The 12,389-nt window shown below is 40.4% G+C and overlaps 1 protein-coding gene across 1 annotated transcript in view; it reads right to left on the reverse strand.

The window, feature by feature from the left end:
• Nucleotides 1–11,348, reverse strand: part of AGGF1 (angiogenic factor with G-patch and FHA domains 1) — a 23,799-nt gene extending 12,451 nt beyond the window's left edge. The window contains exons 1-5 of the mRNA XM_027882745.1: nucleotides 11,175–11,348; nucleotides 10,165–10,261; nucleotides 9,517–9,722; nucleotides 8,627–8,773; nucleotides 6,585–6,773 (exon numbers count right to left, since the gene is read on the reverse strand). Coding sequence (XP_027738546.1) covers nucleotides 6,585–6,773; nucleotides 8,627–8,773; nucleotides 9,517–9,722; nucleotides 10,165–10,261; nucleotides 11,175–11,348 — 813 coding nt within the window. The remainder of the gene's footprint in view (nucleotides 1–6,584; nucleotides 6,774–8,626; nucleotides 8,774–9,516; nucleotides 9,723–10,164; nucleotides 10,262–11,174) is intronic.
• Between the last annotated feature and the right edge of the window lie 1,041 nt (nucleotides 11,349–12,389).

Below are 12,389 nucleotides of genomic sequence, written 5' to 3' on the forward strand. Positions count from 1 at the left end.
ACACAGTGTGCGCGGAACTGAGCCCACCCTTTAATCCTGAGGTTCATCTGCCGGGGCCAAGCACGCTTGGACGGTGGCAGTGAGGTCCTCAGGACGTAGATGGATTGCCTTACAGGCTAACGAGCTCCATCTGCCCGGGGAGGGGCCCCGACCGGGAATCGAACCCGGGTCTCTGCAGTGACAGTGCAGCGCCTTTCCCCTAGGCCACCAGGGGCTCCCATTATGAAGTTTATAAACTGATACTGAATGCATCTTAAAGCACTTGAGAGGGTCTCGTGAACAAATCATTTTCCATTATGTATGACTATGTACTAGTTTTGGCTGGGGTAGAACTAATTTTTTTCACTGTGGGGGTGTGTTTTGAATTTGTGCTGGAAACAGCACTGATAATATGTTAAGGTGTTTTTGTTATTGCTCCACCCCACCAGCAAGGAGGCTGGGAGTGCACAAGGAGCTGGGAGGTGACACAGTTGGGATAGCTGACCCTACCTATCCATAGGGATATTCCACGCCATTTGGCATCTTGCTCAGCAATAAAAGCTGGGAGAAGAAGGAAGTGGGAGGATGTTCGGAGTTAAAGCCTTTGTCCTCCCCAGTAATCATTAAATGTGCTGGAGCCCAGCTTTCCTGGGATAGCTGAACAGCTGCCTGCCCAAGAGAAGCAGTAAAAGTTAATTTCCTTATTTTCCTTTGCTTGTGTGCATGGCTTTTGCGGTATCTCAACCCATAAATTTTCTTACTTCTACCCTTCCAACTCTCTACAATCCTGCTGCTGGTGGAGTGAGCAAGCAGCTACCTAGGGTCAAACCATGACAGAGTACTAGCATGGAACACATGCAGCCTGTATTAAAGTGTGACTATGCAAATAGCACTTTCTTCCTGCCTCCATATAGTCACTGCCTAAAAACCAGGAACTGGCAGTAAACACGGAATGACGCAATACATTCTAGCAATGCATTTCATTTTCAATTACTTTAACTCTTCATCCAAAAACTCATTACACAAGACACAAAGGATGCAAGTATGTGCTCGTTACAACCATGTTTGTTACACCACGATATTAGGCACATGCATTCCTTTGCATGTTGCTTTGCCTAATTTATCTAAATACTAGACTGACATCAATAGTCACATGTTGGACATGGACTGACTGTACATGATCCATGTTTGAAAAACTTTCTATCTGCTGGGTATTACCACACAATCTCTGGGATTTTTCTCACTAAACTTTAGTAAAGTTGAGCGGTGCAATCAATCTGCTTGATAATAAACTATTTTTTAACTATAGAGTTAGTCATGATCTTACAAAAATAACAAATCATGCTTGTGTAAGTGGAATTGATTGGTTTGCTTTATAAAGAATAGGCCACAAACTACTGATTGCAATAACCTTTTGAAATGCAGACTGTCCAACTTAGAATATAATGTCAGTGTCATTGAAGTGTTTTTAATGAAAAATTCAAAATATTTCAAGCCCTTAACTATACTTTTTGTTTTACTGTGAGAGGGCAAGACAGTTTGTCTCTTAAAACTTCAGTTTTTCTGTATTATGCCTGATCAACATCCACATTCATGCAATTCTTCAGCACATCTACAAAATAGAACTTATTACTGTGAACATAATTAGCTCAATTCTAAGAACTGCACTGTTCTCTAAATTTGTTAATTGTTGTTTTTTGGTTTGCTATAAGTTTGGTTTGCTACAAGAATCATCGGTACTCAACACTCATTTACAGGGATGGATAGTAGATTTTTAGCACTGACTCTCTGAATGTGAAATATTAATCTGACATTCAGTATTTCACTAAAGAAACATTCTCAAACAGTTAAAAATAGCTCTTCCACTCAAATGATTAAGCTTTCACTTGCTAACACCATTTCACTAGTACTTCAGTTACTCTCTTCCACCCTACACAATACTCGACTTTCCAATGCAAAAAATCCAATTAAATGCCAAAAAAACCCCTGTAAAGCTCTTCCTACATCATACAGAAGCCACTTTATACACTGGTGGACTGCTCTTAAATACAGGAAACAGAAACCTGCCTTACCTAAAGAATGTCTAGTTTAGTCCAGACCCTTTATGTTATACAGTGATGCTAAATACTTCTCTTCCCAAATATTCTAGAATGCCATCAAAGTTTTCTTTAGATGTTTGTCTTACATAGAATTTCAAATATATTTCAAAGTTAGTTTGCAGGTAAGTGGATTTTGATCAAATAGCTTCAAAAATTTATTAATTCCTTTAGGAAAAAAGGTATCTAGCCATCAATTTCTAGATATTATTTTTTCCTTTAATAAAAATACCAAGGTTAAAGGTAAACATCCATGGACTAATGTGTTTGTTGTCTCAACTCTACCTTTACCAGAAGCTGCCAATCCAAAAGAAGAAATCTTCAGATTAGCCGTGGTTTCTGTCAACTGACGTACCTAAAGATGGGATGAATATCAGCAAAAAATAAACTATGTGTGATAAAAAGAAAAGTCAAAACCACTGCTTCAAGAGTTCTACAGGAAATACTACTTAAAAAGCTTTGCCTCTCCTACAGAAGCAGCTATAAAGTTAATTTTGAGCACCATACTGAAATAAAATTTACTTGGTGGTAGTTTAAAAACAAACCATTTTTAAATTCAAAAACAATTTATGGAAAAAATGGCATATATCAGACCCTGCTTCTAAATTTTGCTATGTATTTCTAATGGCCCCAGTGCAGCAAGTCGAACTGCATGATCACTATTGCATACAGTCTATTCTCCAACTTGTATGGAAGCCCCGGATACAGATATTGGGCCAGAGACCATATTATCATTTATGGCACTTTTTTAACTCTTCAAAATTTACTTATTTAAAGGTTTTCTTCATAAAGAAGAAAATACAGTGTTTCTTGCTCCAGCTTTTTTTTGGTCTACCGCTTCAAAAAGATATCAGAACTGAACTATATGCCCCAAAGTTTCAAAATATTCCACCAGTGCTTTTATGTGAGCTGCACAGAGGCTATGTAGTAATTCATCCTGGCAGAAAAATTCCTGATTGTCTACTAAAAGCAAGGAAGCAGACAGAATACTTTGTTTCACAAGTCAGAAGAAAACTGTTTGTAATATAGAAGTTTGGTTACTGAGAAGAAAGGATTTCTTTAAAGAAAGTTCTTTTATAGATTAGGAACTTTTTCCACGTTATAGTAAGCCCATGAATTCCCCTCCACTTTTATGCTTATGATTATTTGCTTGTTTGGTAATTCAGCCTGTTAAAAATACAATACCATTTTAACAGATTAATGTTATCCTTTACATTCTCACAATTATACTGGGTTTTTTTCAAGAATGCAGCAATATTTGCGGACAATTCACCTGTCATTTCTGTAGTGTTAAGTATCCCAACTTACTACTTATAAATATATACTATATGTAAGATAGCTGAGAACATAAAATTCTTCCCACTAGATAGATACTAAACCACAAATAAAACCCCCTGCAGAAACAGAAAGTTAACAGACTGAAACTGGAACAATCTTCTTTAAATTCAAAAGGTATTAACTCTGGTGTAAATTAAGTCATTCAAAAATCAGATGCAATTTGATTGCAATCAGTACCATCAACATAGAAATATACGCTGTGATGATCTACATGCACAGCTGTTAAATTTCCTTATTTCTTGTACTTCGCAATATAATAAATATAAATACCTATTAATACGGGTTAATATTTAATCCTTTAACTGAAAAAGAAAGAAAAGCATTTCATGTACTTGAGAGTGTGTAACTACTGCTCACTGTCTTTCCCTGCTTCACATTCATACTCTTATAAACCACCTCATCTTCATCCAAGAATAACAAAGTTAAGTGGGTGTATGACATATTCCCAGAATTAGACCCTGGTATTGCTTTTTTAACACTACCAGTGGTCCATAGACCAGGCATTAAACCAAACCTTCTCCTACCTGTACCATCTATAGAAAAATAAAGTTAAGTAAAACCTATTTTGGTCAAGAAATGAGACAATGTTTGGAGGCATTTCTCACACTAGCAGCACAATTTAATAACCAACTGAGAAAAGCAATAATGAATTACTAGTTTTCAAAAGAACTGTCACAACGTTATTAATTTAGGTGGTATTCAGAGAAAGAAAAGGGAGAGGCTGGATACAAGTGTAGAGAAATGCATTTCAATAGACAACATTTCAGCTATGAAGTCCTACTTAAACCCAGACATTTTTAATTTTGTTCTAGCATGAACTAATTAGAGCTTTTGTCTATATCAGACTAAACTGAAAAACTATACTGCCAAAAAAATATTATGCACCTTCGTATGGGACTGTGCAGCTTATAAACTACTTTTTCAGTTTTATAGCAGAAAAATATTTTATTCTAGTAAATTTCATTCTTTTATACTAATGTAACATAGATATTTTTTTTTAATAATCAAGGAATTCCTTATGTGATTAACAACCACACTGTAAGAATAAAGTTTTTTAACTCAGCTATGTAAAATATGCTTTAAGGTACTTTGGTTTTTCTAAATCTAAGAGTGCATTTACAAATAAGTGCATTGACAAAAGGCATTCTTTTATTTTTGAAGTCTGAAATGGTGAGTGTTTAAAGTTTCACTTAGTATTCTCCATTTGTTTAAAAAATAAAAAAGGCTTTGTTTCCTTCTATGACATTAACCTCCATATCTTGTTCATAGATGCAAAGATTTGTACACTACAGAACACTTTAAATGTTTTTGCTATTATCTTGTTTGTCAAACAAGTTAGTTCAATAATAAAGTACTCAGTTCACCATCAATAAAACACATGAGAAAAAATGGATGTTTACCTTCTACCTTGTGACTGTGGAACTCTCACACAAAAGATTTGTTAACAACACCATCTAAATAAAATATTTCATTGATATAAAATAAGCTAAAGGCAAATCAGAGCACAGAAGCAGATCGTGATGGGATCCCAAAAAGTAGTCAACATTACTTGCTAAGTCAGAGCTATAGATGCCTCAAAACTCTTATAAATACACTTGTCAATATGTAACAGTCAATATGTAACAGTCATCACAGAACTAAATTTAGGAGACTTATTAATTAGTTTATGATGAAGACTTACTCCTACAAGCATTTCATGATCCTTTCCTGAGACATGATGAATAAAGTTCTGTATTAACAATGCCTTTGGAGAATGGCAGAATATTTGCATGCAGCATGCCCAGAACCTGGATGGTGTAAAACTGCACTTCCGCTGCATTAGCTCCCTTCTCTTAATTCTAAAGGATCCTTATACTTAGTGTTGCTAAAGTGTCCAGCTCAAGCTTTCAGAATGGAATGGTTCACGTGAAGTTCTCTCAAAGAGTAGAAATTCCTGCATTAGCCACAATCTGTTTATAAAAGGTGTAATCCATCAACAAGCACTATCCATTTAACATAAACTGCACTTGTTCTTAATGTAAATAGTTTCTATTTTCAAATATTTCAAAAGACCTCAATCCTGATTACAATTCTTTAACTGTGCACAGATGCTGCATAAATATTATGTAAGAGTACCTTACAATAATGCAATTATTCCAGATTTCAAACAATATGCTTGTCTGAGGCCTACGCAATGAAACTATGCAATGACTTAAGCAATAGCTTTAAAAAACATAAACCAAGGAGCACTGCGAACTAGAGAAATATATTCAATTACATCTTAAATAATAAAACAAATTTGCAGAATAGGACTAAACACAAGTAAGACTGTTCATCAAGGAAATACTTCTTGAAGTGTAATACCTGTGTTATAATAGAACTTCCTGATGTCTAGGAGTAAGTAAAGTTTTCCAAAGCAGTCACTGCATACCTACTATATGGTATGCCTTCTTAGCACTCAGAAAAACAACTGAAAGGAAGTCATGCTTTTTATAACTTAAAATACAAATTAATTACAACGGGCATTTATTAAGCTTATCCACACCTTAAGGACAATGAAAATGTACTGACCAAGCAAAGTATCAATAGCAAAGCATAATATGCAACAAACTAAAACTTCAAAGACATTTCCTCAATCCCAAATGACTGCAGAGACATAATAATACGCCAGTGGAATAAGCTTTGGAATACAGTCACAAAAAAAGGGTTGTTTATGTCAGTGTATTTTCAAAATTTACATTTTTTGATTCATCATGTAAACCTGGAAAAAAATGCAACCAAACAGAAAGGAACAAACTACAAGCCAAGACCCCAAAACCAAGACCCTGAGGTTAACACCGAATTTTTGATGTAAATCCAGCCCATCCACCACCTTGAACTCATTCTAGTGTGCTTGCTTATCCGAAAACTTCACTGACACTTGATATTAGACTTCTTCACAGTTGCACTGCAATAGTCTTGAAAAAGTGAGAGGATCCAAGTTAAAAGTTTCATCCTTAATCACTCAAAGGGAAAGTTATTTGAACACTAACTGCATGTTGGCAACCTGCTATATGCAGTTTAAAGATGTTTAAAGAGTTTGAAAATAATCACACACCCTCTGCATAAAACCAAGCCCCTCAACCTATAAATTACGTAATGGAAAAAAACCCAACAAGTTCTGCATTTTCTGTCTGTCAATTCTGAAGTTACCTTATATTCATCTGCAGCAATCCTCTCTGGTTCTTTTCTCTTCTTTTTCCCTTTTTTATCCTTGGTGTGCTTAGTACCAGGGGCCTGGTAAGACTGCAGATCCACTCGTGAATGAAACTGGTATCGGCCGCTTTCCACATCACAATAGTAATAAATTCCAGTTGCTGGGTCATAGTACAGTTGATTTTCCTTTATAAGAAATGAAGAACAACGTTATCATCGCTTCAAGAAATACATTGTTCAAAGAAACACCTTGTTAATAAAGAATCACAACTGCAGTTTCATAAAATGTACTCAAATGTACTAAAGAACTGTAGTGGCTTGATTTTGGATGGCTACCAGGTGCCCCTCCAACCACTCGGTCAATCCCTCTTCTCAACAACACTGGGAACGAAAATAAGACGAAAAGCTCATGGGTCAAGACAGAGATCACTATCATGGGCAAGCCAGATGAAGCAACTCGGTGAAAAGAGATTATTTACTGCCAGTTAAAACATAGCTGGAAGATGAGGAACAAAGAACAGCTCTCCCTGTCTCTTTTTACACTACCTCTACTAAGCCCTTTCATTCCTAGGTCCTCTAACTCTCTTCCACCACTTGAGTGGTACTGGGAAATGAGGAGAAGGGGGCTGAGATCAGTTCCAAAAAGTCCCTCTCTGCTGCTACTTCCTGCTTCAAGCATGTGTCCTCCACAGCCCACAGTTCCTGCCAGGAAAACCCGCTCTGGGCTCTGGCATGGGTTCTCCACAGGCCACAGTCCCTTAAGGAGCTATTTCTGTGTGGGGTTCTCCACGGACTGCAGTGAGAATATCTTCTCCAGTGCGGTCCTCTTCTACAGACGGCAGAAAATTGCCTGCTCTGGTGCTTGGAGAACCTCCTCCTGATCCTTATTCTTTGACCTTGGTGTTTGCAGGATTGTTTTTCACACTCATCCTCCCCATACACACCCCACTGTGTTTTGCCCTTTATTACACATGCTTTCAGAGAGGCACCACCAGGTCCTCTTAAGGGTTCAGCTGTGCCCTGCAGTGCAACCAGCCATGTCCACACAGTCCTTGGCCTCTTCTCACAGAGGCTGCCTCTGCAGTCCCAGGTCTTACTATCAAAACCTTGCCAGCAAACCCAATACATTTCCTGAATTCTGAATTACATTTCCTGTAATTCAAAACAGTTACTGAGCAAGAATTACTTTGCATAATTGTATCATAAACTGTAATCTATAGACCCAAACAATTATGTATCTAAGTAAATCCACAATTCAAAATCCAATATTCAAAAGCAGTGGTATAATTTAAAACCTTAAAAATTAAATCCAGAAGAGTCCCTAAAAACAAGTAGTTGTGTATCACATGCATTTTTTAAAACTGAGTTGAACGCAATGCTGCAAACAAATCCTCTGTTTTCAGCACAGCAGCTCCCTGGAATTTGTGACAGTATATATGTATCTATCGACATGTGAATACATAAACACACACCTTACAGGACAGAAAGAAAGCATCCTCAAAAGCTTTTATGAAAAACATATAGCAGATAGTAACCATTAAGAAATTCTGATTCATAATCTATCAACTTTTTTTTAAGAAGTATCTTCTTTCCTATAACATCAAACTAGTTGGTAACACTATACAAGTAAAGTACAAGGATTTGGTGTATTTTCTCTCAACACCCTTTTCACTGTGGAGGAGCCCCTTAGTTCAGCAATTTGTTTTTTTCTAAACAAGTCATTTTTTAGCTGAAGCTTTTAAGTTTGAGAGAGTTACAGATCAGCTTTATAGTAAATTTTTCCAATGCTAAGTAACTTAAAGATCTAAGGAGACATCAAAAACCACTGAATTAAAATCCAAATTTATATCTTAGCCTGCTATCTTCGACTGAAATAATTAAAAAACAAGCTAACAAACCACCAATACTATTCATCTTCAATAACGTGTTTTTCAAACCATAACATGACCTTGGATCTTACCTTTTCGCTCACATCAACTTTTACTAGTAAAACTTCCGCATACAGAAAAAATGCCAAAGATTTTGGAAATGATCCTTACCGAATTATAATAGAATCCAGTGCTGTGGTCATAATACAATCCTGTATTTTCATCGTAAACAAATCCAGTTTGTGAAACAGCTGCCTCTGCAGCAGCTCTCAAGCTCTCTGCCAAAGAACCCTCTGGTACTGAAGTATCTTCTGCCTCCTGATACCAGAAAGGAAGAAATTAAATTTTCTTCTAGAAGGAAAGTGCTCTATGAACTTGGACTGTTTCAGAAGGTAAAAATTTGGCTGCGGTTTACTGATAAGCTCCTACTGATTTCAACAGGACCAAGACTTTATCCAATGCCTTTTGTTTTCTCCCATCTTTATTCAGGGTGGTTCACATCAAAAATACACACAGTGAGTATCTTTCAGTGCATTCCTAAAACAAATTTCTGCTCTCTGTCCCACTTTCTGTTCCTAGATGCTAAGGCACAAACTCAGTTGAGTGACCTAAGAGAGGGCTGGATAGCAGGGAAGAAAACCAACCCACAATAAAATAAATAAATAAATCCCACCAACAACGTTCTTCTCCTTAAATGTTGCCTCCTTATGCCAATGGAAGAAAAAAAAAAAAAAGTACTATTTAAGAAAGTCAGCAGGCCATATTGAACATACTCTGCTGATAAAAAAGGTCCTGCTTCCAGGCTATATAGGATATATGTACCCTTTTAAAAAAATACACCAAATACCAAACCCCAACTCTAGGAGTATGCTACACTTGGAATATACTACAGAAAGGAACTAGTTTTGAAGTACGAGTATGTTAGTATGCTAAGATCAGCACCAGATTATCATGAAAAATTGTTTCATATAAAGACATCAGGACCAAAAGCATATCTTTTAGATGGAATATTAACAGAGTAGTGACTTCAAAACTGGTAAAATCCCAGACAGCTCAAAAACCTGTAAATTCTGGATGAAATCTGCCTCTTCTCCATCTTCAGCAACTTTGGTGCTATCCACTGTTAGAGGAATATTAACACCTGTATCCGATTCCTCTGTAGAATTAAGCTCAGTGCCTTCAGTCTCATGATTGTGCTGTACTGGTAGTTCGGATGCACAATCTTGAGTATTGGTGTGATTGTAATAATTTTCATAGTAGTAATAATCTGGGGAGGGAGGGAGAAAGAAAAGCTGAAGTTGCGTAAACTAGCAAAGCAATATTTTACTAATGCAGCTTAAGGATGCTAAATCTTAAACTGGAAATTTATGCAAGTAAGTAGTCTAATGAAAATTAAATATTAGGTAGCACTTCTGCTTTGAATTTATTCCAATCCTAGTACACAAATTATGTCTTATTTTAATATACTTTAAAAATTGGCAAAACACCTATGTTTGTAACATATAAGATTACTACGTAACAAATTATTATGGCATGAATTCTGCTAGTCCATGCTATACATTTTATCCTGAACTAACGGCCTGATAAAACAGGAACTGGTCTGAAAAATAATGACAGGTTACTGAGTGTAATTCAGCAGAAGATACAGACTTCAAATGTATTAAGATGCTGTTCTAGACCCCTCTTTAAATAGTCACCAGCCTCTCTACCTGCTTGTGACCACGCAGCATAGTCCTCTGTCTGTACTTCTACACTAGACGTATCTTTCTCCTTCCTATTATGGATTTCCTCAGTGAGTTGTTCTACCTGAAAGAAAAACAGCATGTTACAGAACCCAATACTGCATTTTAGTGCACCAGAAAAGAGTGTCAGCCTAATTTGCAATCCATAATTCAAACAAAACATAACGGCATCACAGGCATTTCAACTGATTTTGTTTGGCAGGGAACAATTTTGTACTTGGATGGTTGGCATAATGGAAAACTTAGTTTCTGCTCATAGAGGAAGCGGGGAAACTTGAAAAAAGTTACTCCTACGATGCCCACCCTGTAAAGTCAGATTTCAAGAAATACCCACTGTTCTGTGTTGATGTACTGCGGCATTTACAAACCCCAGACTTGCAGAATATTCTGGCCTGGAAGGGATCCACAAGGATCATTGAGTCCCACTCCTGACCCTGTACAGAACCATCCCCAAGAGTCACACCATGTACCTGAAAGTATTGTCCAAATGTTTCTGGAGCTCTGTCAGGTTTGGTACTGTGACCACTTCCCTGGGGAGCCTGTTCCAGTGCCCAACCACCCTCTGGGTGAAAAACCTTTTCCTGATATCCAACCTAAACTTCCCCTGACACAACTTCAGGCCATTCCCTCGGGTCCTGCCTCTGGTCACCACAGAGAAGAGATCAGTGCCTGCCGGTCCTTTTCAGAGGGAAGTTGTAGGCTGCGATGTGAGTCTCTCCCAAACTTGCCTATTTTGCCATAAGAATCTGTGGGGCAGTTTTCCCACTCTTTCTTTACCTCACACCCTCTTTCTGGCTCTCCCCACCACGGCCGACGCGGATTCGGGACCCCTTCGTGGCTGTGGTCGCCCGCAAGCCGGGAGAACCCGGCGGGCTCCGGGAAGCGCGGGACGCGCGGAGGGGGCAGGTGGAGCGGGGGCCGAGGGGTGGCAGGGGTCAGCAAGGCCGGGGCCGCGGTTCGGGGCGTGAGGGCCCTACCTGTCTCCGTAGGTCCTCGCCGCGCTCCCGCGCCCGGCGGTACAGGCGCTGGGTGCGGCGCAGCCGCCGCCGCGCCCGCTCCAGCTGCGCCCGGCACTCGCTCAGCTCCGCCTGAAGCGCCGCCGCCCTCTCGCCCGAGTCCGCCCGCCGCTCGCCGCCCGCCAGGGAGGCCATGACCGACCGGCCGGCCGCCGCTCGGTGTCCGCCGCTCAGCGCCCGCCCGCCGCCCGTGCCGGGGCGCTGTGGCGGTGGCTGTGGCGGTAGCAGCGGCAGTGGCGGTGGCTGTGGCGGTGGCTGTGGCGGTGGCAGTACCGGCCCGTACCGCCGGCCCCGGCCATGGCCCCCCCCACGGCGGGGCGGAAGCGGCTGGGGTCGCGCGCCGCACGCGCACCGAGCGCGGTCCCGCCGGGCGCGCGACGGACCGCCCCGCGAGACCCGGAAGGCGACCGGGGGCGGCCGGAAGCGGCGCGCGCGGCAGCGGAAGTGCGTATGCGCGCGGCACAGGCGGACGGGCCCGGGTCGGGGTCGGCCGTGCCGGAAAGGCCGCGCCGGATGGGAGCTGAAGGGGCAGCTGAAAGGGGAGCAGCAGCCCCCAGAGAGAGGCGGGCTGCGGGCTCGGGGCCCGACGGCCTCCAGTCTCTTACCGACCTCCACCAGCGCCCGCGCTTGGTTGCGCCAGGCAGAGTTTGCTGGTGATGGTCGGCCTCAAGGCCTCACTTGTAGCATATAACAGAGGGAAAAGTAATGGTAGCGTCTACTTTTATGCAAAACTCACGTTTTTGTTTGGTTTTTTTTTGATTTTTTTTGGGAGGGGGAACGGGCAAGAAGCTTTTTGGGAATTCTCAGTCTGCCCTGTGTCAAAGTACATCATGTCCTAGCTGGAAATGGCCGTGGGCATTGCAGTTGGAACCATTTAAGCAGCATTCGAGGCTGCTGTTGGTGCTGAAAACTGTAGCGCTGCAGCCCTATGTAAATTTCTGTTGCTGGGATTTCTAGAGGCAGCTGCAGAAGTTTTTTGGGTTTTCCCCCATGGCCCCATCTCGCTATCATAATTTTTAACCCCTCATCTTCTCTTTCTTAGGTGTGTCTCTTTCCTTGGTCTCTGATGCCCACAGTGCTTTTCAGTTGCCAATAAACTGTGTGATATGCTTTGTCACTTTTGTGCCTGGCTCCAGAAACGGGAAATACATCAGAGAAGGTTGTAGTTTTTAGATA

Source organism: Empidonax traillii, unplaced genomic scaffold (assembly GCF_003031625.1).
Source record: "Empidonax traillii isolate 1590-97213 ecotype Southwest subspecies unplaced genomic scaffold, ASM303162v1 scaffold8:size5222938, whole genome shotgun sequence".
NCBI lineage: Eukaryota > Metazoa > Chordata > Aves > Passeriformes > Tyrannidae > Empidonax > Empidonax traillii.